Genomic DNA, 26789 nt, shown 5'->3' on the forward strand with positions numbered 1-26789 from the left:
ATAACTTTAATATAGTGGCGGCAACATTGGGGCGGCAGATTAGGGGTTAATAAATGTAGGTAGGTGGCGTCGATGTTAAGGACGGCAGATTAGGGGTTAATAATATTTAACTAATGTTTGTGAGGCGGGAGTGCGGCGGTTAAGGGATTAATATGTTTATTATAGTGACAACAACTTTGGGGGAGGCAGACTAGGGGTTAATAAATGTAGGTAGGTTGCTGCGACATTTGGGGCGGCAGATTAGGGGTTAATAAATATAATGTAGGTGGCGGCGATGTTGGGGGCAGTAGATTAGGGGTTCATAAGTATAATGTATGTGGCGGCGGTGTCCGGAGCGGCAGATTAGTGGTTAATAATATAATGCAGGTGTCTGCGATGTTGGGGCGGCAGATTAGGGGTTAATAAGTGTAAGATTAAGGGTGTTTAGACTCTGGGTTCATGTTAGGATGTTAGGTGTAGACATAACTTTTATTTTCCCATAGGAATCAATGGGGCTGCATTACTGAGTTTTACGCTACTTTTTTGCAGGTGTTAGACTTTTTTTCAGCCGGCTCTCCCCGTTGATTCCTATGGGGAAATCGTGCACGAGCACGTTACACCAGCTCACCGCTGATTTAAGCAGCGCTGGTATTGGAGTTCGGTAATGAGTTTCTCAACGCTCACTTCTTGTCTTTTAACGACGGGTTTCTGAAAACTCGTAATACCAGTGCTGCAGGTAAGTGAGCGGTGAGACAAAACTGCTCGTTAGCACCGCATAGCCTCTAACGCAAAATTGTAATCTAGCTGTTAGATTTTTTAAATTTTTTTTATTTTTTTTTTTGTAATTTAGATTTTTTAATTTTTTTCGTAGTGTTAGTGTTAGTTTTTTTAAATTTGTAATTTAGATATTTCAATTGGCAGTTTTTTTATTTTAATAGAATAGTAAGGTTAGGTTAATTTATAGTTTAATGTTAGGTTTATTTTTATTTCACAAGTAAGTTTGTATTTATTTAAATAGAGTTATATTGTAATTTTAATTTACATTTGGGGGTGATAGGTTTAGGGGTTAATAGTTTAATTTAGTGTTTTGCGATGTGGGAGTTAATAGTTTTATTTAGTGGCAGAGATGTAGGAGACTGGAGGTTTAGGGGTTAATAACTTTATTTAGTAGCGGCGATGTCAGGGAGCAGCGGAATAGGGGTTAATAAATTGATTATAGTGACGGCCTTGTCAGGGTGTGGGGGAATAGGGGTTAATATATTTAAATAGTGTTGCCGATGTGGTTGGGTAGCAGATAATGGTTAATACGTTTAAAATAGTGTTTGTGATGTGGGAGGGTGGCTTTTTAGGGGTTAATAGGTAGTGTATGGGTGTTGTTGTACTTTGTAACACTTTAGTTATGAGTTTTGTGAAACATTTTTGGTCTTAGATCGCAGTATGGATGGGGTTGGTATAGGCTGTAACGCAAGCATTTTAGCCTCACCACACAACCTGTAATACCGGCGCTATGAAAATTCTAGAAAAAAACGTCATTTTTTTGAGTGCAGGATTGACATTGCGTTACAGGCTAAAATGCTTGCGGTATAGCTATACCGACACGACTCGTAATATGCGTTCCTGGCTATTATGCTGAAATTGCCATTTTTTCAGCATTTAAAGCTGCAACGCAAAACTCGTAATATAGGTGTTTGTTAATTATGTTTACATACTTTGTCATTTAATATTTACACATTGTAATTTGTTACACTTTCAAACTGTTTGCTCTTTTTACCTGTACTCTTGGGTATATCATTATACCCTCCTTCTCAGAATTGTCATAAAAATGTAGCTTGCTTCCTCTTTCTCTTATAGACTTACTACAGTTTGTTTTCTGACCCCTTTTTTCCTCAGAAACTGCCCTTACTAGGGTAGCCAATGACCTTCTCACAGCTAAATCCTTAAAGGGCCACTAAACCCCATTTTTTTCTTTCATGATTCAGATAGTGAATACAATTTTAAACAACATTCCAATTTACTTCTATTATCTAATTTGCTGCAATCTTTTGATATCCCTTGTTAAAGAAATAGCCATGCACATTGGTGAGCCAATCACATGAGGCATCTATGTGCAGCCTCCAATCAGAAGCTACTGAGCCTATCTAGATATGCTTTTCAGGAAAGAATATCAAGAGAATTAAGCAAATTAGATAATAGAAGTAAATTAGGAAGTTGTTTAAAATGGTATTCTCTATCTGAATCCTGAAAGAAAAAAAATGGGTTTAATGTCCCTTTAATATATATAGCTCCTTTTTTACACATTCTACTTTGTCTTTCTATCTAATTTTACATCCAAGGCTGCAAGCCTTATTTTACAACAGAAATATACAGGACACTTTGAATTTTGTACTTGTTTTGTTGTGATTTTAATTTTATATTGTAAGACTACATTATACATTAGGACCTAGATTACAAGTGGAGCGCAATTTTTTTTAACAAGTTGTAAATGTGTTTTGGTTACCTTTTGTTCTAGACCGAACACTTTACTTCAGGTCTCAAGTTGCACTAACTTTTTTTTAACGATGTTATATGTTGTGCTTGTTCTGGACTTGTAATACCAGCTTGTGCACTAATCCTAGCGCGGTCCATTGATATTGATAGTGCTAAGTGCACCCTGTGCTATCAATATTTGATTCCTCTTGTAATATAGGCAGAAATGTGAGGTTTCTGTGTAAATTACATTTTTTACTGTGTATTTTTTCTAAGAATTCTAATGTGTATTGTTAATATGATTTTAATTAGTGCTTTGTCTCTCCTGTGCATACAAACATGTAGGTACTATTATTAGTGAGACACACAGCTCTAACAGTAAGATGTGCCGTTGCTGAAACCTTTGCAGCATCTCTTAGCTCAGACAGATCTTTTTAGAAAATGTTACATGTGCAGAAAGCTTTAGAGAATTGGGCCCCTAACATAAATAAATTAGCCAATTATTCAGCAGTAATAACAACAAGAACCTAGTCTCCTAAACTCTATAACTGCACAGTTTTTGTAACTTGTATCCTCATCCACCTCAGCCCTCTACACTCCATCTTTAGCTCTACTACCCACCTACCTCCTTTTCTTCACTTATCATTTATCTTCTGTTCCATTTGCAAATCTCCCAGATTCTTCTACAATTACATTTGGTTTGTTTCTTCCCACCTTAAAGGCACAGAACAACAATACTCTTACTGCATGTATTTCCCATTACCACTCCCTCCTAATCAGTGGTAGGATTCCGAAATTTTAGGAACAGAACCTATTCACTTTCTAAATTTTAGCAACAGGTTCTCTAACTTAATACCGAACCTATACACTTTCTACATTTTAGCAACACGTTCTCTAACTTAATACAGAACCTATACACTTTCTAAATTTTAGCAACAGGTTCTCTAACTTAATACAGAACCTATACACTTTCTACATTTTAGGAAGAGGTTCTCTAACTTAATACAGAACCTATACACTTTCTACATTTTAGGAACAAGTTCTCTAACCTAATACAGAACCTATACACTTTCTAAATTTTAGCAACAGGTTCTCTAACTTATTAGAACCTATACACTTTCTAAATTTTAGCAACAAGTTCTCTAACTTAATACAGAACCTATACACTTTCTACATTTTAGTAAAAGGTTCTCTAACTTGATACAGAACCTATACACTTTATACATTTTAGGAACAGGTTCTCTAACCTAATACAGAACCTATACACTTTATACATTTTAGGAACAGGTTCTCTAACCTAATACAGAACCTATACACTTTCTAAATTTTAGCAACAAGTTCTCTAACTTAATACAGCACCTAAACACTTTCTACATTTAAGAACAGGTTCTCTAACTTAATACAGAACCTATACATTTCTAAATTTTAGCAACAGGTTCTCTAACTTAATACAGAACATATACACTTTCTACATTTTAGCAACAAGTTCTCTAACTTAATACAGCACCTAAACACTTTCTACATTTAAGAACAGGTTCTCTAACTTAATACAGAACCTATACATTTCTAAATTTTAGCAACAGGTTCTCTAACTTAATACAGAACATATACACTTTCTAAATTTTAGCAACAAGTTCTCTAACTTAATACAGAACCTATACACTTTCTACATTTTAGTAACAGGTTCTCTAACTTGATACAGAACCTATACACTTTATACATTTTAGCAACAGGTTATCTAACCTAATACAGAACCTATACACTTTCTAAATTTTAGCAACAAGTTCTCTAACTTAATACAGAACCTATACACTTTCTAAATTTTAGCAACAGGTTCTCTAACCTAATACAGAACCTTTACACTTTCTACATTTTAGTAACAGGTTCTCTAACTTGATACAGAACCTATACACTTTCTAAATTTTAGCAACAAGTTCTCTAACTTAATACAGAACCTATACACTTTCTAAATTTTAGCAACAAGTTCTCTAACTTAATACAGAACCTATAAATATTCTACATTTTCGGAACAGGTTCTCTAACTTAAACAGAACCTATACACTTTCTACATTTTAGCAACAGGTTCTCTAACCTAATACAGAACCTATACACTTTCTAAATTTTAGGAACAAGTTCTCTAACTTAATACAGAACCTATACACTTTCTAAATTTTAGCAACAAGTTCTCTAACTTAATACAGAACCTATACACTTTCTAAATTTTAGCAACAAGTTCTCTAACTTAATACAGAACCTATACACTTTCTAGATTTTAGGAACAGGTTCTCTTCTCTAACTTAATACAGAACCTATACACTTTCTACATTTTAGCAACAGGTTCTCTAACATCTCTATAATACAGAACCTAAAAATCTTTCTAAATTTTAGGAATATGTTCTTAAGAACTGGTGAGAATAGGCTGAATCCCATCACTGTTCCTAATCTTTTCCATCCTCCTATAAAATCAGTTCACTCATAGATGCAAAACTGTGCTCGTTTTGCTTACCATGTCAGAAATGTTCTTCCATATCGCATCACGTCCTTGCCAAACCTCAAACTCTTCATACTGAGCATAAAAATCTACCTCTGCAGGACATCATACAGCCATGATGGAGATTAATTCTATTAAATCCTCTTGTACCAATGTATGGTTCTCCAAAACTGTTATGTTTAAAGTATTGACTCCAGCCGTTTATAAATCAGTTTGCACTGCTCCTTATTAAATGGAAGTCACCTAGATTTTTAGCTCTCTGGTGCTATCATACTCGCACCAGTACACATCCTACACTGATTTACTTTCTCTTATGTATTGATATATCGCAGCCTATGCTCAGTGTTCAGTACATTGTAACCTGTTTGTGTTTTATAAATAACAAATTGAATAAATATTATATATTACTTCTATGAGTTTGTGGTTTCATGTCAATATATGTATCTGGGCATCTGGTTTTATTTTGGTATAATTTTCTTTTAATAAGATGGAATCAGAGGCTCTAAGTCTTAATGAAAATATATATTATCTAATCTAACCAACCTGTAAACTGTAGGGAGGTGGATGTTTGTGTCTTTGGGTTTATGTGTACAAGTGTGTACTAAAGGCAGCAATTAATTTTGGTTAATTTTAGACTATATTTGGTTATAGAATTGGTCTTTTGTACATGACCATACGCATTGTGATGTATCTGACCCTGGGGGTTTTCTATTGATAAATCCATTTTGAACCTCTTTTAGGTACCTTGTTTTTAGTCAGAATTAAAAAAAGATATAGGCTATGCAATAAAAATGATAGCTTACAATGGCTATACAACGTCTACACATCCTTATTATTATTATTATTCTTTATTTATAAAGCGCCAACAGATTCTGCAGCGCTGCCCATGGATACACAGATAAAAGTACAATCAAGAAACATTACAATAAAAGGCAAAATTTTACAGACAAATACAAGGGGAATTGAGGTCCCTATTCCCGTGGGAACTTACAATCTAGATGGAATCCTTATGAAATTGCAATTTGCAGGTTTTTTAAATGTAAAGACAAAAATATCAACAATGTAAATCTCAGACTTTTTTCATATGTAATGTTATCTTCCAACAAACAAAAACTCCACAGGTTTTTGATGGGATTGAGGTCTGGATTCTGACTGGGCCATTCTTTGATTTCCCTTTTCTGAAGTCATGCCTTGGTCAACTTGAATGTGGGGTTTTGGTCATTGTCAGTTAGCATGTAAAATACCTCTTCACATTCTGCAATTTCATAAGGATGTGTAGACTTTTTATTTATATCCATTGTTTATTTATTATGCTATTGTTAGATGAACATTGTCTTGTTTATCGAGATGAGCATTTAAACAATTCTTGTCTCTATAGTTTCCTTACAGATAGGCATTGTGAGGCTTACCAATGTCAGCTAGCTGGGAGATTTAGTGTGGGATAAATCACTTGGCATTTGCTTGATGAGCAATATCCTCAGGTAGAAGAAACAACCATGGCTGTCCTATAGTATTTAAAATCCCACAAACATTATTTTTGTAGACAAGTTTCCATTAAAGGGACATTGAACCCACATTTTTTCTTTTGTGATTCAGATATAGCATGACATTTTAAGCAACTTTCTAATTTACTCCTATTATCAAATTTTCTTTATTCTCTTGGTATATTTATTTGAAATGCATGTTTAGATGCCGGCCCATTTTTGGTGAACTACCTGGGTTGTTCTTGCTGATTGGTGGATAAATTCATCCACCAATAAAAAAAGTGCTGTCCAGAGTTTTGAAACAAAAAAAGCTTAGATGCATTCTTTTTCAAATAAAGATAGCAAGAGAACGAAGAAAAAATGATAATAGGAGTAAATTAGAAAGTTGCTTAAAATTGCATACTCTATCTGAATCACGAAAGAAAAAAACACCTAGATTACAAGTTTTGCATTAGAGGCTATGCGGTGCTAACGAGCAGTTTGTGCTCACTGCTCACTTACCTACAGCGCTGGTATTATGAGTTTTTACAAACCCGTTGTTAAAAGACTAGAAGTGAGCATTGAGCAAAATGTTGCTCATTACCGTACTCCAATACCAGCGCTGCTTAAGTCAGCGGTGAGCTGGTGTAACGTACTCGTGCACGATTTCCCCATTGGAATCAATGGGGAGAGCTGGCTGAAAAAAAGTCTAACACCTGCCAAAAAGCAGCGTAAAGCTCCTTAACGCAGCCCCATTGATTCCTATGGGGAAATAAAATTTATGTCTACACCTAACACCCTAACATGAACCCCGAGTCTAAACACCCCTAATCCTAAACTTATTAACCCCTAATCTGCCACCCCCTACATTATAATTATTAACCCCTAATCTGCTGCTCCGGACACCGCCGCCACCTACATTATACTTATGAACCCGTAATCTGCTGCCCCCAACATCACCGAACCCTACATTATATTTATTAACCCCCTACTCTGTCGCCCCCAATGTCGCCGCCACCTACCTACACTTATTAACCCCTAATCTGCCTCCCCTAACATCTCAATCCCTATAATAAACATATTAACCCCTAAACTGCTGCACTCCCACCTCGCAAACATTAGTTAATATTATTAACCCCTAATCTGCCGGCCCTAACATCGCCGCCACCTACCAACATTTATTAACCCATTTTCTGCCGCCCCCAACGTCGCCGCCACTATACTAAACGTATTAACCCCTAAACCTAAGTCTTACCCTAAACCTAACATCCCCCTAACTTAAATATAATTACAATAAATCTAAATAAATATTCCTATCATTACCTAAATTATCTAAAGTGCAAAAACAAACAAACAAACAGTAAATTACAGAAAATAATAAACAAATTGATTTTTAAACTAATTACACCTAATCTAATCCCCCTAACAAAATAAAAAAGCCCCCCAAAAATAAAAAAGCCCTAACCTACACTAAATTACAAATAGCCCTTAAAAGGGCCTTTTGCGGGGCATTGCCCCAAAATAATCAGCTCTTTTACCTGTAAAAAAAATTACAAATCCCCCCCAACATTAAAACCCACCACCCACACAACCAACCCTACTCTAAAATCCACCCAATACCCCCTTAACAAAACCTAACACTAACCCCTTGAAGATCACCTTACCGGGAGAAGTCTTCATCCAACTGGGCCGAAGTTCTCAACAAAGCCGGGAGAAGTCTTCATCCAAGCCGGGTGAAGTGGTCCTCCAGACGGGCAGAAGTCTTCATCCAGATGGCATCTTCTATCTTCATCCATCCGGCGCGGAGCGGGTCCAACTTCAAGACATACGATGTGGAGCATCCTCTTTATCCGACGGCTAAGACTGAATGAAGGTTCCTTTAAATGATGTCATCCAAGATGGTGTCCCTTCAATTCCTATCGGCTGATAGAATTCTATCAGCCAATCGGAATTAAGGTAGAAAAAATCCTATTGGCTGATGCAATCAGCCAATAGGATTGAGCTGGAATTCTATTGGCTGTTCCAATAAGCCAATAGAATGTGAGCTCAATCCTATTGGCTGATTGCATCAGCCAATAGGATTTTTTCTACCTTAATTCTGATTGGCTGATAGAATTCGTTCAGCCAATCGGAATTGAAGGGATGCCATCTTGGATGACATAATTTAAAGGAACCTTCATTCAGCCGTCGTCAGAAGAGGATGCTCTGCGTCGGATGTCTTGAAGATGATTATTATAGTGGTGGTAATGTCCGGTTCAGCAGATTAGGGGTTAAAAATTTTATTTTAGTGTTTGCGATGCAGGAGGGCCTCAGTTTAGGGGTCAATAGGTAGTTTATGGGTGTTTGTGTACTTTTTAGCACTTTAGTTAAGAGTTTTATGCTACGGCGTTGTAGTGTAAAACTCTTAACTACTGACTTTAAAATGTGGCACCAGTCTTGACAGGAGAGGGTGTACCGCTCACTTTTTGTCAGACTCGTTATACCGGCGCTATGCAAGTCCCATTGAAAAAAAAGGATACGCAATTTACGTAAGTGGATTTGCGGTATTTCAAAGTCTGGCCAAAAAAGTGAGCGGTACACCTGTACCTGCAAGACTCGTAATACCAGCGGGCGTTAAAAAGTAGCATTAGGACCTTTTAATGCTGCTTTTTAAACCTAACACACAACTCGTAATCTAGCCGAAAATTTGGGTTCAGTGTCCCTTTAACTGCACCTGTTGTTCCAAACTATCTTGGGACATTATCTTATTTATGCTTATGGGATTTCACTGCCCAATAAAAGATATGTGGGAATTGTCCTCATTAGCCAATAAAAATTGTCAATGGGGATCAGTTGCAGTCTTTTTGTGCAACCCAGGGTTCAAAGTATTTAGCAAATAATTATGGTATTTTTTTATTGATTTTAATATAGCTGTACTATAGTGTAGTCATAATCCATCTAAAAAGCCGATTAACCCAATTGTCCATTTTAGGAAATTACCCATATTAGCTCTAATACTAGTTTTTAAGTTGCTAACTCTACACCCCTACTTACAAACCCACACTTGTAAAATACATAAAAACATAAAAAATTGCAATGTTGCAACTGAGCTTAAAGGGACATGAAACCCCAAAAATATTTGTCCATGATTCATATGGAGGATATCATTTTAAACAACTTTCCAATTTTCTTTCTATTATGAAATGTTCTTCATTCTCTTGGTATCTTTTTTTGAAGAAGCAGCAATGCACTACTGGGAGCTAGCTGATTTCATTGGGTGAGCAAACAACACTAATCATATATGTGCCGCCTCCAATCAGCAGCTTGTGAGTCTACCTAGTGATCTTTTTCAAGAAAAGAAAACAAATGTGTTAATAGAAATAATTGAAAAGCTGACCTGCTCTATGTTAATCATTGCATTTTAATGTAGCAAGTTTGTTTTGTCTATAATATTTCCTATAGTAATTTATTTTGTTGCCTACTATACAGCTTTATAATCATGCATCTCCCCACACACTGTCATTGTTTTCCAGATGTACACGTTTTACAGATAGATTTATTTACATATTGCAAATTCATGTGGGTGTATTGGCTGCTGAACAGCAACAGTTAGGATTACAGTATGTGCCAGCAAATCTTTGGTATCCACTTAGAAAAGTTGCATACAAATGAAGCAAACAAGGAACGATAAACAACTTATTTTCTAATTAAAGCATTGCTGGTGTTTAAATAAGCAATACATTAAATCCAACTTGATGACTCATTCTTCCCTTAAGCTGTATAAAATGAATAAAATATTTTCTGATTGTATCATATTAATATTGAATTATTTCCAGCATAGCACTTGTAGCTAAGCTCTTATTATTTATTTATTTTTAAAGAAATTCTGCAAGAGATAAAGTTGAATTATATCTTTTTTTATAGTTGTCCTAATAAGATAACATTAACTTTAGATCAGAGAAGTTTAGTCCAAACAAATTCTATTCTGAATGGCGTTTTGCCAAAAACTTCAAAAATAATTTGCCTTTCAATGAAAACTCCTGTAAAAGTGGTGCAGATCTTTTTAAAAGGATTTTAAAATTCAAATTTAATTCCCATAAGTGTTTTTTATTATGCATAGTGAAAGAAAACTTTTACAGTAGAATTAATTTATTTATCTTGTCTCTTTTTTGTAACTTAACTAAAAACTATCATCCCCCAGAGAGGCTGAAGTGTATTAAAGGAAAAGTCAACACTTTGAGATTTCCAGCCAACGTTCAAATGCACATAATTGCATTTCAATTTTAAATATAAGCTTTTTTTTTTTTTTTTTTTTTTTTTTTGCAAAAATGCTTCTAGTGAAAGCTGTCACTGCTTTAAGTGAAAGCATTGAGGGCAAGATTACAAGTGTAGCGCTAAATTATAAATAATCAGCCATTACAATTGGCTAGTTATTGCTACACTGTCAGAAAAAAGGGTACGGTTGGAGTCCGTTTGTGAACACTTAGGGTACAACTGCTGTGGTTGCACCCTCAATGGATCATAATTACACCTTAAGGGACTAATATGTACCATTTAGTGGTAAATAAGTTACAAATATGTTTCCAACTGTCAAAGGGTCCATGTCTGTACCATTTATTCCCCCCAAAAAGGTACAATCACTTGTGTGACTAAAAGGTTGAGGGGGTTGGGTGGTTCAAGGCTGCCAAACCCTGCAAGTCCATATCATTTGTACACCTCAATAATTCATATTCACATAACTGGCAGTCACCCAAAATGAATGCAACATACATGTTGTACAGCAAAATAATTATGTTCAATCATTGTTGGTAATATGCAAGAAGCGGACAAAGCAAAAAAAAATACTTAATAACCCATATATTTAAAGGGACAGTATACTGTAAAATTGCTTTTCCCTTAATGTGTTTACAATTGCTTTTTTTACCAACTGCAGAGTAAAAAAATTATGAAAATTAGCTTTTAAGGTTTATTTGTGTATATTAAAGCTCTGATTTTGTGTTTTGAAGCCACAACCTAATAAAATGGGTTGAGCTGGTAGGTATAATCAGACCTCATTAGTGTATCACATTTTGTACATATACCTGCTTCTTTATCTTATATCTGTCCATAAAACAATCATCAGTACTTGGAGAGAACAAAGGAAAATCAGCATTTTATTACCTTATCTCTGCTATAGCCCACTGGGAGTGTAATTTCTTCTGCTGGCTGTGTTTACAAAGCTTATCTATAGCTTGGACCTGTGGCCACAAACTTTCAGAATAGGTGGGGATACCACATGCTAAATCAACTATTTCAAATACCAATATAAGGGTAAAGGAACTACTTGTAAACAATTTAATACACTCCAGCAGATAAAGTGGATCATTGGGAACAAATTAAAGGGGTGAATTTTTTTGAGTAAACTGTCCCTTTAATGATACTGTGTTGCTGGTTCGAAATAGCGAACAAACACTTAACATTTTAATTTATATATTTAGAGCATCAATATGTTAACTCTTAAACATAAAGCAAATGTATTAACTAAAATTACAAAGATTTTTTTTGTTTTATATTCTATAATATAAACAAGGGCTGTTTAAGAACAGTTTAAAAAATAAAAAATAAAATTGTAACCGTTCCCCAGTCACATACATGGACATTGTGTTCTGTTGGTTGAAAGTTCCTTGACATGTGCAACACAGCTCCATCTATTGGTAACAGGTTCATCATCAAAATGTGTACTGGGGAAATAGACTCATTTGCATATATTTTGCATAGAGTGACAATTCAATGTATGGTTGTGAGTTTTATCGTTTATCCCTCCCTGAATCCCCATTCTGTTTGTTAGTTACATTTTATTAATATGTTGTTTTCTATATGTTTTATTTATATATTCATGTGTTTTGTGGCATGTCACCCTAAATTAAATAGGGTGTTTTTAGAGACTAGTACAAAGTGATATAAAACTCGTTGAGTAGCTCTTTTTGGAACTGGTTGTTAAGCTTGGTTCTTTCAGGTGGTTTTGTAGCAGTCTTTGAATTTGCTATATGGCTACAGTATCCAAAAAATTTTTTAACCTGCAGTGTGGCTATTGTAATACTGTCTAAAAAAGTACACATTAAATGAATGTATATTTGAATATTATATAATTTTTTTTTAATGAAACAGCATTTGTAATATTTCGTGTTGAGTAAAAATTTGCCATCATTAACCCCTTAATGACCGCAGCACTTTTCCATTTTCTGTCCGTTTGGGACCAAGGCTATTTTTACATTTTTGCGGTGTTTGTGTTTAGCTGTAATTTTCCTCTTACTCATTTACTGTACCCACACATATTATATACCGTTTTTCTCGCCATTAAATGGACTTTCAAAAGATACCATTATTTTCATCATATCTTATAATTTACTATAAAAAAATTATAAAATATGAGGAAAAATTGAAAAAAAAAACACTTTTTTTAACTTTGACCCCCAAAATCTGTTACATATCTACAACCACCAAAAAACACCTATGCTAAATAGTTTCTAAATTTTGTCCTGAGTTTAGAAATACCCAATGTTTACATCTTCTTTGCTTTTTTTGTAAGTTATAGGGCCATAAATACAAGTAGCACTTTGCTATTTGCAAACCACTTTTTTTTCAAAATTAGCGCTAGTTACATTGGAACACTGATATCTTTCAGGAATCCCTGAATATCCATTGACATGTATATATTTTTTTTTAGTAGACAACCCAAAGTATTGATCTAGGCCAATTTTGGTATATTTCATGCCACCATTTCACCGCCAAATGCGATCAAATAAAAAAAATCGTTCACTTTTTCACAATTTTTTTCACAAACTTTAGGTTTCTCACTGAAATTATTTACAAATAGTTTGTGCAATTATGGCACAAATGGTTGTAAATTCTTCTCTGTGATCCCCTTTGTTCAGAAATAGCAGACTTATATGGCTTTGGTGTTGCTTTTTGGTAATTAGAATGCCACTAAATGCCACTGCGCACCACACGTGTATTATGCCCAGCAGTGAAGGGGTTAATTAGGGAGCATGTAGGGAGCTTGTAGGGTTAATTTTAGCTTTAGTGTAGTGTAGTAGACAACCCCAAGTATTGATCTAGGCCCATTTTGGTATATTTCATGCCACCATTTCACCGCCAAATGCGATCAAATTAAAAAAAAACGTAAAATATTTCACAATTTTAGGTTTCTCACTGAAATCATTTACAAACAGCTTGTGCAGTTATGGCACAAATGGTTGTAAATGCTTCTCTGGGATCCCCTTTGTTCAGAAATAGCAGACATATATGGCTTTGGCGTTGCTTTTTGGTATTTAGAAGGCCGCTAAATGCCGCTGCGCATCACACGTGTATTATGGCTAGCAGTGAAGGGGTTAATTAGGTAGCTTGTAGGGAGCTTGCAGGGTTAATATTAGATTTAGTGTAGAGCTCAGCCTCCCACCTAAAACATCAGACCCCCTGATCCCTCCCAAACAGCTCTCTTCCCTCCCCCACCCCACAATTGTCCCCGCCATCTTAAGTACTGGCAGAAAGTCTGCCAGTACTAAAATAAAAGCTATATATATTTTTTTTTAATGATTTTTTTAAGCATATTTACATATGCTGCTGTGTACTATCCCCCCTTAGCCCCCAACCTCACTGATCCCCCCCCCAAACAGCTCTATCCCCTCCCACTCTAACTTAATGGGCGCCATCTTGGGTACTGGCAGCTGTCTGCCAGTACCCAGTTTAGAAGAAAAAAAATGGTTTGTTTTTTTAATTTTTTGAAATTTTCTGTAGTGTAGCTTCCCCACCCACAAACCAACCCCCCCACCCCTCCACGATCGTTTTTTGTGCTTTTGCACAAACATGATTAGCCAGGTTTTATTAAATACTTTTCCGTAGTGTAGCGGTTCCCACCCGCTCCCGCCCCGTGCACGCGCCCGCCCGCCACCCTCCGTGCACGCGCGCGCGCCCGTGCGCGCCCCTGGCGGTCACGCCCCCGATCCCGCCCCCCGTGACATCACGCGGCACACCGATGGCCGCCCACCCGCCTCCCAATTCGGCTCCCACCCACCAACGATACCGGCCATCGATGTCCGGTGCAGAGAGGGCCACAGAGTGGCTCTCTCTGCATCGGATGGCCATGTGAGGTTATTGCAGGATGCCTCCATATCGAGGCATCACTGCAATAACCGGAAAGCAGCTGGAAGCGAGCAGGATCGCTTCCAGCTGCTTTCCACACCGAGGACGTGCAGGGTACGTCCTCAGGCGTTAACTGCCTTTTTTTTGAGGACGTACCCTGCACGTCCTCGGTCATTAAGGGGTTAAGTACAAAGGGCTTGTCACTGGGGCAGTACCCTTAAAAGCCAGATTTGCACTAAAACTGCCCCAAATGCACTCAAAATAGAGGGCATTATAGTTTATTTTAAAAAATTGTAGTATTTTTTTAAAAATAAAAAAGTTTTTGGGGCTTTTTAGTTGGTGGGAGTGGGGTGTTAGAAAAAAAAAACGGCACTAAAATTATCTTTACTTAGTGGTCTTTGGGAACTGTGAAAATATATGTACATGATTATATTTATATATATTTATGTATATACACATATAAACACATAAATATATATGTATGTATTCATATACATATATACAGAGGCATAACTAGAAACCTCAGGGACCCGGTGCAAGAATCCTTGAAGCCCCCCCAAAAGAAAAGGTTTTTACTTAAAAAACAACAACAATATCGATATCACTTACAAAACACACATTCAAATACATTCTCTCACATACTGTAACATATATATATACAGCTGACATCAAATGCTTGTATTTCTCAAAAAGTTTATACAACAGGAATATTTCAATAAAGTACCTAATCATGACACATACAGTATGCTGGAGTATAACATGAATACCAAACTGTCCTTTCCATTGTTTCGGGACATCCTGAAACCGTTACAGTGAAGAGGAATCCCCCATGTGTGCTGCAGGCACCTGTGTCCTCTTTCACTGCAGGGATACCAAAGAGCAGAGGATGAAGAGGAGGGGTCTGGGAGCCTTTTAGTAAAACTGTCCTTGAGAGAGTGACCCGGGGAGCTATTTATGAAGCAGTGGACGCTGCTTCCGACCCACTCTGCTTCAGTCCCGCCTGAAGCGGAAGTTAAGAAGCAGCGGTCCTATGACCGCTGCTCCTTAACTCATCTGCCATCTCTGAGGTGGCGGAAAGGGCCGCGAATCTGCAGAGGGCAGCATTGCACCAGCAGTTCACCAGAACTACTAGTGCAATGATAAATGCAGACAGCGTATGCTGTCGGCATTTATCAATGTGCGGCGGACATGATGCAATACAGCGTATCAATGCGTCTGCATTTATCGATATGCGGTGGGCATGATACAATACAGCGTATCATGTCTGTCCGCACCTTAATAAATTGACCCCAAAGAGTGCAATGCAAAAGCAGAGCCTCATCTATATCAAATTTCCTAAGATCAAATGTACTGTATGTGTTGTCTAAATGCTGCATTATGAGTGTACATATTTAGATATGCAGTCTTTTAAAAATGAAAACCTGAAAACACTGTATATATAAGAAGCATGTAGTTTATCTAAGCATTGTTTTACAGCAAAATTGGTTACATCCTATAGTTACTCAACCTCCCAATGACATTTTATACAGATCCCCGGGTGTTCTTCCCGTGCAGCAGCTCCTCTCTGGGTTAATCGACAATCATTTGCTTATTTCTCTTCCTCCAGCACAAAGCTTCTTCTCATATCTTGTTTCTTACTCTTTGCTATTCCGAGCAGGAAAAGAAGCCCATGCAAAGCAAATGGTTACAGCCTGTGCGCAGGCTTCTGTAGAGAGGGTGTGAGTGTTAGTTGGCAGAGGTGAGCAGCCACTTTGATTTTAAGCCGGGGGCTGCTGGATCTGGCATTTACACACTGCTGCAGACAGTAAATGACAGATCCAGCAGCCCCCGGCTTGAAATCAAAGTGGCCACTTACCTCTGCCAACTACCTCTCACACCCCTCTCTACAGAAGCCTGTGCGCAGGCTGTAACCATCTAAATGATGGAAGCCACTGCCAGATATTCCCCCAGGTGGGTCAGCAGAGCACAAGTTCTTTGCTTCAGTCCAAACCCCGCCCCCGCATACTCTTTTGCTTCCACTTCCTCCTGGCCTGGGCCCTACTCATTGTGCTGCTGTGCTGCCCAGTGCAGTGCCTACAAAATAAAACACTTGTTTTAAAAAATAAAAAAACTCTGTCTCCACAGTCAGGGCATAGGACAATGCGGGATGCTGGGGCCCTCCCATAGTCGACAGCTCAAGGGCCCAGTCACAGTCGTGAACGCCGCAACTGCCATGGTTCCGCCCCTGCATATATATTTATGAATTGCTGCCATTCGCTGTGCTACTTACCCCCTGTGCTGACGAGTTCTCATGCTCTGTGTTAAGAAAGCGATATTTAGCATTCCACTTGTAATCTTACAGTTTATGTGCACGTGAAACATATTTAATTATGCTTTATGCAACAATGTTTTAAACTGTGTCTGAGCTGGCAGTAATTTGTAGCCTGTAAATTGAGTTATCACTAATACAATACAAGGCACCATCAGCTCTGTGGACAGACTAGCTGTTTAAAATGCTGTTGCATGTAGCATATTTAAATATGCTTCACATTCACATGAACAGTAAAAGCTCTCACAGTGACAGCTTTCAATAGAAGTATATTGTAACAATGTTTACATTGAAAGGGAAATGCCCTGATGTACACTTTAGTTTTGGTTGGAATGCCCCTTTCATTTTGTACATTAAAACTACTTTGCAATACATTTTAATTATTAATTTTGGCTCTTTTCCTGTGATTTAGGTTGAAAATATATTTTTCAGATTAGAAAACTGAAAAGGACAGCCGACACCTTGTAATTTAAATAAATTTGTATTGTTTTGCTGTAGAATAACATATCAGCCAAGTCTAAATATTTATAAATAATTTACCGTCTGCTGCAATTAATTTTCAATAGCTAAACTCAACCCACTACTTGCCTTATAGGTAGGAACCAATTAGGACTTGAGTCTGCGGGCAACAAATCTAGCCACATTTATTACATTGTATAAAGTAGACTGTTGTGCAGTTATTATCTGAAAAAGCCAGTTAAGGAACACTATGTAGCAATGTTAGTCTTGAGAAATCAGCAGGTGTGTGTTTCCAGCTCTGCGTATGAGATAATTAACAATTGCAAGCAAAATTACATGAAAGGAGGCAAAATAAATAACAAAAGTATAATGCAAAGTCATTTTTTTTTTACTCATAGGTAAATATTTTATATACCAATCTGACGGTGTTTACTGTTCCATGAAAGAGCATGTGGCAGGACTCACGAGCCTAACTCTGCCTCATATAATTTCCTTATCTGATTAAAGGTTTTGTTAACATAATGACAGTGGCAAGTCCTGTCTTCTCCTTACTGACCCCACTAAATAAGAAAAGTTGTAGTTGAATTTTGACCATTAAAAAGAGTTGCAGCAAATAAATCTCCTCTAATTATATTTGCATTCTGCTGATTAAAGGGACAGTCAAGTCCAAAAAAAAACTTTCATGTTTTAAATAGGAAATGCAATTTTAAACAACTTCCCAATTTACTTTTATCACCAATTTTGCTTTGTTCTCTTGGTATTCTTAGTTGAAAGATAAAACTAGGAGGTTCATATGCTAATTTCTTAGACCTTGAAGACTGCCTCTAATCTGAATACATTTTGACCACTAGAGGGCATTAGTTCACATGTTTCATATAGATAACATTGAGCTCATGCACGTAAAGTGACCTAGGACTGAGCACTGATTGGCTAAACCGCATGTCTGTCAAAAGAACTGAAATAAGGGGGCAGTCAGCATAAGCTTAGATACAAGATAATTACAGAGGTAAAACGTGTATTATTATAACTGTGTTGGTTATGCAAAACTGGGGAATGGGTAATAAAGGGATTATCTTTCTTTTTAAACAACAAAAATTCTGGTGTTGACTGTCCCTTTAATCTTTTGAAAGACTGCAAAAGAGTGCTGCTATTATAAGCGATTATGTAATGCGCTATTTAGCACTTTCACACCCGCACAAACACTGCCAGAAGTTAACTTTTCATGAGCACGATTTTGCGTGCGTATTACAAGTTGAAAGTAAATGGTTTTGTGCACAAGTGAAACCTGATGTGTGCTAAATTCAGAGCTTTGTATCCCGACCACGATAACTTCTTCCCATAGACTTTAATAGAGTGTGTTGCTGAAAAAAACACATCACTCGCGTGCACCAAGTGCGCTCAATCCGATAATGAGTCATTCATATTTTACATTCTTCACATAGAATAAACTGTTCTTTTTATTTTTAAATATATATTTCTATTTAGCTGATTATTTAAAATAAAAATTGTATCTCTACCTATATAGCTATATTAATATAAAAAGGTATAAATATATACAGACATCTATAATGAAATAAAAAGAACATTTTTTCCTATGTGAAGTACATTGGAATGTAAAATATTGACAGTAAATACACACTAAAGCACATCTGAAATATTAGAATGTAATAAAAAAGATTTTTTTTATGTTTTAAGGTATTTGAGAGGAAAGGGCTCCAAAGTATGTATGGGTATATGTGTAATATATGTGATATGTATACACATATATAAATACATACATACACATATATACATATATGGCATGTCAAATGCAATTTGGCAAACTCAATTCAAGCTTTTTTCTTTCTCTCTTAAAATGCAAGGGTACCAATACTTTCAGCCACGTTTGTTTATTTATATATATATATATATATATATATATATATTTATATATATATATATACTGATATATATATATACTGATATATATATATATATATATATATATATATATATATATATATATATATATATACTGATATATATATATATATATATATATATATATATATATATATATATATATATATATATTTTAGATAAATAGATAGATAGATGATATATATATATATAATGGTATAGTTTGGGCCTGCTGAAAGGATATACAATATGTGAGGGGTTCTTACTGAAAAAAAATATTTACATTAAAACTTAAATATGAGCAGCAAATAAAACCTCTAAAACAGATCAGCACAGGAGTTTAAAATGGTCTAGAAGTTAAAGGGTTAAACATTTTATCTGATTTTTCATTTGGCGTTTTAAATCACTTTAAGTTTGTTATATTGTTTCATTATATTTTGGTTGCATGTTTTATTACACATTTATGCTGCTTTATTTATGTAAACATTTATTCCTTTTTTGTCTATTTCCTGTTGTAGGTGGTTTATGTTACGGCAACGTTTCCATATTTAATGCTAGTAGTTCTACTTATTCGCGGTGTTACACTGCCTGGAGCTGCACAAGGAATAAAGTTCTACCTGTATCCTGATCTATCTCGTCTATCTGATCCACAGGTAAATCAGTAAACCTATTTTTTAAAATAATTGTTTTGATAGATTTAGCCCTTCTAATTATTTATTTTTTTTGTGAAAAGGTTTTTTTAGATGAAACCTCATATCTAAGTTGGCTTTCATCAAATACCAATTAAAGAATAAAATGTCAAACACTCAAAAATAATAAAAATATTTAAAAAAGGGAAATACTAGTGATGTGCCTCAGAGATAGGTGCTGGGGCTTGTTTGTTTAATACACATTTACATTTATATTGCTTGTTCTAAAAACTTTAAAAGAGATGACATGGCTAGTGTAGACAATAAAGTGTCACTTAAAAAAAGTACAAAATTAACAATTTAGCATACAAAAATAAATAAATAAAAAGATTGCATAAAGATTTAAAGACTTGATATTTTACTTAAAATTGTCCACATAAAAAAGCAACATTGAAAATATATTTTGACTGACACTAAAGTTAAGTAAAAACTGTAAATATTGAAACTAATATAGCAATATCCATTGAGTAGATACAACTGACATTATCTAATAGGCACTTCCAGCTAATTCTCATTGGCTGATGGGTATAATGAGCATTAGTAGGAAATACACAACTGATACTGGTGTATTAGATTCAATATACATTTAAACAGTAATTACTGTTCACAGGAAAAACATGTTTACATCTCTCTTAACATGATTGTCAGAAAATCTATGAGTGCAATTTCCCTTTAAAGGAGAAAACCAAATATGTTCTTTTGTGATTCAGGCAGGGCATATCGTTTTAAAACAGCTCATTCTATTATCAAATTTGCTTTTAATCCATGCTATTATTTGTTGAAGAGAGACCTATGTAGGTGTTTGTAGCATATATGCTTCTGCCATATAGCCCTCTAGACATGTGAATGCTCTTGAGCTTACTTACTTATTTTTCAACAAAAGATACCAAGAGGACAAATAAAGTTTGATACAAGAAGTAAATTAGAACATTTTTTAAAATAACACTCTCCGTCCGCATCATAAAAGATTAAAATAGGGTGTTATGTCCCTTTAAAGAAGATTTACTGACAATGACAATCCAAGAAGTATACTTTAGCATTAGTATTTCTAATAGAAGTCAAACATTGTTTTTTTCAGTTGTACAGCAAATGAAATGTGTTTATTAAACATTACAAAGATTTTTTTTGCATTATAATGTGACAACAATTGTACAAATTGTGCTATAGCCTTGCAGCATCATTCCATTGCTTGAACAATAATTACAACTATTATTTCTTAAAGGGACAAAATATAATAATATGTATTTTAATTACTTTACCTGCAAATTTATACTGCATTGCCTCGCCATTAACCTTATAAGTTTCTGAATTGTACAGCTCTAACTCCCCCCACACACTTTCTTCTAGGGCTGTATCTTTATCTATCTTTGATTTGGTAGAATACAAGACTTTAACACTCATTATCTGCTGGCGCTGCCTATAAGCAAATATGCTGCTGTGAACTCAGTTGCAATACAATGCTTGTGTTTCTGATGCTAAATACTGATAAGGGAGGGTGGATCAGACTACTCCAGACATGAATGGCTATGCAGCTGTTGCTTATTTTTGAAAATTATTTTAAAATACTTGCCAGCAATTTATAAACAACTTTTAACGCAAACTATTTTTACTTAATTAGCCCTTTTAGGATATGCACAGATCTAAACATGTGTTATGTCTCTTTAAATAAACATCACCATCTTCAGTACAAATTAACCTATTTTAGATTGCTGTAAATGCATTGATTTACTGGTCACGTATGTAAAGGATTTGTTGATTTCAAAGAATGACCAGAGAATATTTGTGCTACATCATAGGATTTGAGTTTATTAAATCTCATACTACATGTTATTAAAAAATATATTTCAGAAGCCTAATAGATATTGTGATGCTTTATAGACAAGTGTGTGATGACATTGATGTACTGTCACTAAACACTGCAGGCGCGTACATAATAAATTGTGTGACATTTTCAGTGCTTGCACCTTGTCAGACTTCTGTAAGTTCATGTAAATTAATCACTAAGACAGTTTTGCTCTTATGAAATAGGGGTTTATTTCCTATTAGACTTAATAATGAATTTTAATGCACTCTTGTTTGAAGATCATTTAGAAAGTAACATTTTACATTCATCTTTGTAACCTAAATTTTATACAGTTACATATAAAAAACAAGTGGAAATATAGGAGAACATATAATAGATAACATTTCTTAAAGCAGTAGAATATATAAAGATTAAACATTTAAAGTAGGTCAGAATTGTGCAGGTATCCTTGTAATGATTTAGAATAAAGATGGGATTATGTATATTATTTTTACTGTTTTTGTTAAATAAACTTTACTGAGAGCATTGAATACAAGAACTAGTAAAATATATATATATACAAGTAGTTTACAGTATTTTACTGAGCAAGATAGGCATTATAACGAACTCTGAAAGCAAAAATCTATGTAACTGTGTTTAACTCCTGCATAATGGGTCTAAACACATAGTTAAATCCATCTCCTGAGCACAAATCCATTACTGGAAGCTAGCTAAACTCAAATGGTTAGCCAATTATTTTTATTATCGGTTATTTGTAGAGCGCCAACAGATTCCGCAGCGCTAATGCCATATGTGTGTAGCCACCAATCCCTAGCTAGCTTACAGACAGGGCATTGCTGCTCATAATCTTACCTAAGTACACTTTTCTACAAAGGATATTAAGAGAACAAAGTAAATTTTATATTAGAGGTAAATTTTAGAAAGAATGAAAAAGGGAAAGAAAAAAGGGAATGCATTCAGTTTTATAAAAGCAACTGACCGTTTTAGGTTGGAAAATTGTTAAAATATAAAATTTAAAATGCGTAGTTATATATATATATATATATATATATATATATATATATATATATGTAATCTATGTGTGTGTGTGTGTGTGTGTTTTTATATATATATATATATATATATATATAAATAAAATATAAAAAGACTGAGTAGTAATTTATATATATATATACAGTATATATGTATATATATATATATATATATATATATATATATATATATATATATATATATATATATATATATATATACAGGGAGTGCAGAATTATTAGGCAAGTTGTATTTTTGAGGATTAATTTTATTATTGAACAACAACCATGTTCTCAATGAACCCAAAAAACTCATTAATATCAAAGCTGAATAGTTTTGGAAGTAGTTTTTAGTTTGTTTTTAGTTATAGCTATTTTAGGGGGATATCTGTGTGTGCAGGTGACTATTACTGTGCATAATTATTAGGCAACTTAACAAAAAATAAATATATACCCATTTCAATTATTTATTTTTACCAGTGAAACCAATATAACATCTCAACATTCACAAATATACATTTCTGACATTCAAAAACAAAACAAAAACAAATCAGTGACCAATATAGCCACCTTTCTTTGCAAGGACACTCAAAAGCCTGCCATCCATGGATTCTGTCAGTGTTTTGATCTGTTCACGATCAACATTGCGTGCAGCAGCAACCACAGCCTCCCAGACACTATTCAGAGAGGTGTACTGTTTTCCCTCCTTGTAAATCTCACATTTGATGATGGACCACAGGTTCTCAATGGGGTTCAGATCAGGTGAACAAGGAGGCCATGTCATTAGATTTTCATCTTTTATACCCTTTCTTGCCAGCCACGCTGTGGAGTACTTGGACGCGTGTGATGGAGCATTGTCCTGCATGAAAATCATGTTTTTCTTGAAGGATGCAGACTTCTTCCTGTACCACTGCTTGAAGAAGGTGTCTTCCAGAAACTGGCAGTAGGACTGGGAGTTGAGCTTGACTCCATCCTCAACCCGAAAAGGCCCCACAAGCTCATCTTTGATGATACCAGCCCAAACCAGTACTCCACCTCCACCTTGCTGGCGTCTGAGTCGGACTGGAGCTCTCTGCCCTTTACCAATCCAGCCACGGGCCCATCCATCTGGCCCATCAAGACTCACTCTCATTTAATCAGTCCATAAAACCTTAGAAAAATCAGTCTTGAGATATTTCTTCAGTGGTGGTCGTCTTTTAGCCTTTCTTACCTTGGCCATGTCTCTGAGTATTGCACACCTTGTGCTTTTGGGCACTCCAGTGATGTTGCAGCTCTGAAATATGGCCAAACTGGTGGCAAGTGGCATCTTAGCAGCTGCACGCTTGACTTTTCTCAGTTCATGGGCAGTTATTTTGCACCTTGGTTTTTCCACACGCTTCTTGCGACCCTGTTGACTATTTTGAATGAAACGCTTGATTGTTCGATGATCACGATTCAGAAGCTTTGCAATTTTAAGAGTGCTGCATCCCTCTGCAAGATATCTCACTATTTTTTACTTTTCTGAGCCTGTCAAGTCCTTCTTTTGAACCAATTTTGCCAAAGGAAAGGAAGTTGCCTAATAATTATGCACACCTGATATAGGGTGTTGATGTCATTAAACCACACCACATGTGTATGTAAATTGTATATATATACTAGTCCTAAAGCCTGGGTACACGGGCCATTTTTTGCAGTACAGCGGTTCCACCCCTTGCTCTCTCTCTCTCCCCCCTCTCTTTTGCTCACTCTCTCTCCCCCTCTTCTGCTCTCTATCTCCCCCCTCTCTATTTTGCGCTCTCTCCCCCCTCTCTTTTGCTCTCTCTCCCCCTCTCTTTTCCTCCCTCTCTTTTTTGCTCTTTCTCCCCCTCTCCTTTGCACTATCCCCCCTCTCTTTTGCTCTTGCTCTTTCTCTCCCTCTCTTTTACTCTCTCTCTCCCTCTCTTTTGCTCTCTTTCTCCCCCTTTCTTTTGTTCTCTCTCCCTCTCTTTTGTTCTCTCTCTCTCTCTTTTGCTGTCTCTCTTCCTGTCTTTTGCTGTCTCTATCCCCCCTCTTTTGCACTCTCTCTCTCCCCCCCTTCTCTTTTGCCCTCTCTCTCCCTCCTCTCTTTTGCTCTCTCTATTGCCCCTCTTTTGCTCTCTCTCTCTCTCTCTCTCTCTCCCCTTTCTTTTGCTCTCTTTTCCCTCTCTTTTGCTGTCTCTCTCCCCCTCGCTTTTGCTCTTTTTCTCCCCCTCTCTTTTGCTCTTTCTCTCCCCCCTCTCTTATGCTCTCTCTCTCCCCTTCACTTTTGATCTCTCTCTCCCCCTCTCTTTTGTGCACTATCTCTCCATCTCTCTTTTGATCTCTCTCCCCTATCTTTCCCACCCTCTCTTTTGCGCTCTCTCTCTCCCCTCTCTTAGGCTCCCTCTCTCCCCTCTCGTTGACTCTCTCTCTCCCCTCTCTTTTGCTCTCTCTCCCCCTCTCTTTTGCTGTCTCTCTCTCCCTTTCTTTTGCTCTCCCCCTCTCTTTTTCTGTCTCTCTCCATGTTTTTTGTTCTCTCTATCCCTCCTTTTTTGCTCCCTCTATCCCCCCTCTTTTGCTCTCTCCCTCCTCTCTTTTGCTCTCTCTCTCCCAATCTTTTTCTCTCTCTCCCCTTTATTTTGCTCTCTTTCCCCCTATCTTTTGCTGTCTCTCTCCCCCTCTCTTTTGCTCTCTCTCCCCCTCTCTTATGCTCTCTCTCACCTTTACATACAGGGCTCAACTTTACATACAGTAGGTGCTTCCAGAAAATCAATCCTAGTGCACTAAACCATTACAAATCCAATAAGGAAAAGTTATACCGTTACTTGAAACTATCAAACAGGTCATATTCATTTTTGCAACTTTGTATTCATTGTGTAAATCAAGTTCCTCATTTGATTTTTCTAAACCAGAGTTTTTCATGATTGTTACTTTTTAGTTATATATTTTAGTGTTGCTGTATATTTAAGATGATATATGAACAGCTTTCTACCTCTGGAGGTTGTTTAAGGAATAGACCCATGCACAAATTCCCACCATAACACAGTTAAAAGTTAAAAAAAAAAAATACTCAACTCTCCAGTGGTAAGAAAAGTAAAAAGACCCCCATGTAAACGGGATAAGAGAAAATGGCTTAGATAAAAACTTGGTATTTAAATTTCTCTTCATGGACCTGATGATCCAAAACTCACCAGCATGTAGAGAAATAATGCAAAATCTTCCAAATGTTTTTAGAACTTATATTGCAATGTAGGAGTCTCTCCTTCACATAAAGAAAACTACATAGTGACCTAAACATCTCTGAAGATAACATTTGTGTTTGTGAATTCTATTGAGAGACTTTACCGCACTGACGAGACTTGTTGGATCATATCAACTGACCACAGAGCTTTAGATCATAAGGCCCTATATGAGTTCCCTACTGATGAATATAGAGTCTAAGGCAAAATGATTTCCTTTAGCCATAGTAATATACAAAATAGGTTTCAATAATTTTTGGACACTAATAACTTTGTCCATCGTGCAACAATATTTTTCCTCCAAAAATGCTTTAAGGCACAAAGAAGAGTATTGACAGATAGTGATGTCGCTAACCTAAAAATTTAGGTTTGCGAATGGCGGACTCGAACTTCCGCAACTGTTTGCGAACCGGGTAAACCGCCATTGACTTCAATAGGCAGGCGAACTTTAAAACCAACAGGGACTCTTTCTGGCCACAATAGTGAAGAAAAGTTGTTTCAAGGGGACTAACACCTGGACTGTGGCATTCCGGAGGGGGATCAATGGCAAAACTCCCATGGAAAATTACATAGTTGATGCAGAGTCTGGTTTTAAGCCATAAAGGGCATAAATCACCTAACATTCCTAAATAGTTTGGAATAACGTGCTTTAAAACATCAGGTATGATGTTGTATCGATCAGGTAGTGTAAGGGTTACGCCCGCTTCACAGTGACAGACCAAACTCCCTGTTTAAAGGTACAGTCTACACCAGAATTTTTATTGTTTTATAAGATAGATAATCCCTTTATTACCCATTTCCCAGCTTTGAATAACTAACACATTTATAATAATATACTTTTAACCTCTGTGATTATCTTGTATCTAAATATGAGTGGTGGCACTA

The 26789-nt window shown here is 36.0% G+C and overlaps 1 protein-coding gene across 1 annotated transcript in view; it reads left to right on the forward strand.

Moving 5' to 3' along the window:
* The window catches only part of LOC128666232 (sodium- and chloride-dependent GABA transporter 3), a 280538-nt gene that overhangs the window by 178572 nt on the left and 75177 nt on the right, over positions 1 to 26789 (forward strand). The window contains exon 6 of the mRNA XM_053720701.1: positions 19684 to 19818. Coding sequence (XP_053576676.1) covers positions 19684 to 19818 — 135 coding nt within the window. The remainder of the gene's footprint in view (positions 1 to 19683; positions 19819 to 26789) is intronic.

Source organism: Bombina bombina, chromosome 7 (genome assembly GCF_027579735.1).
Source record: "Bombina bombina isolate aBomBom1 chromosome 7, aBomBom1.pri, whole genome shotgun sequence".
NCBI classification, from domain to species: domain Eukaryota; kingdom Metazoa; phylum Chordata; class Amphibia; order Anura; family Bombinatoridae; genus Bombina; species Bombina bombina.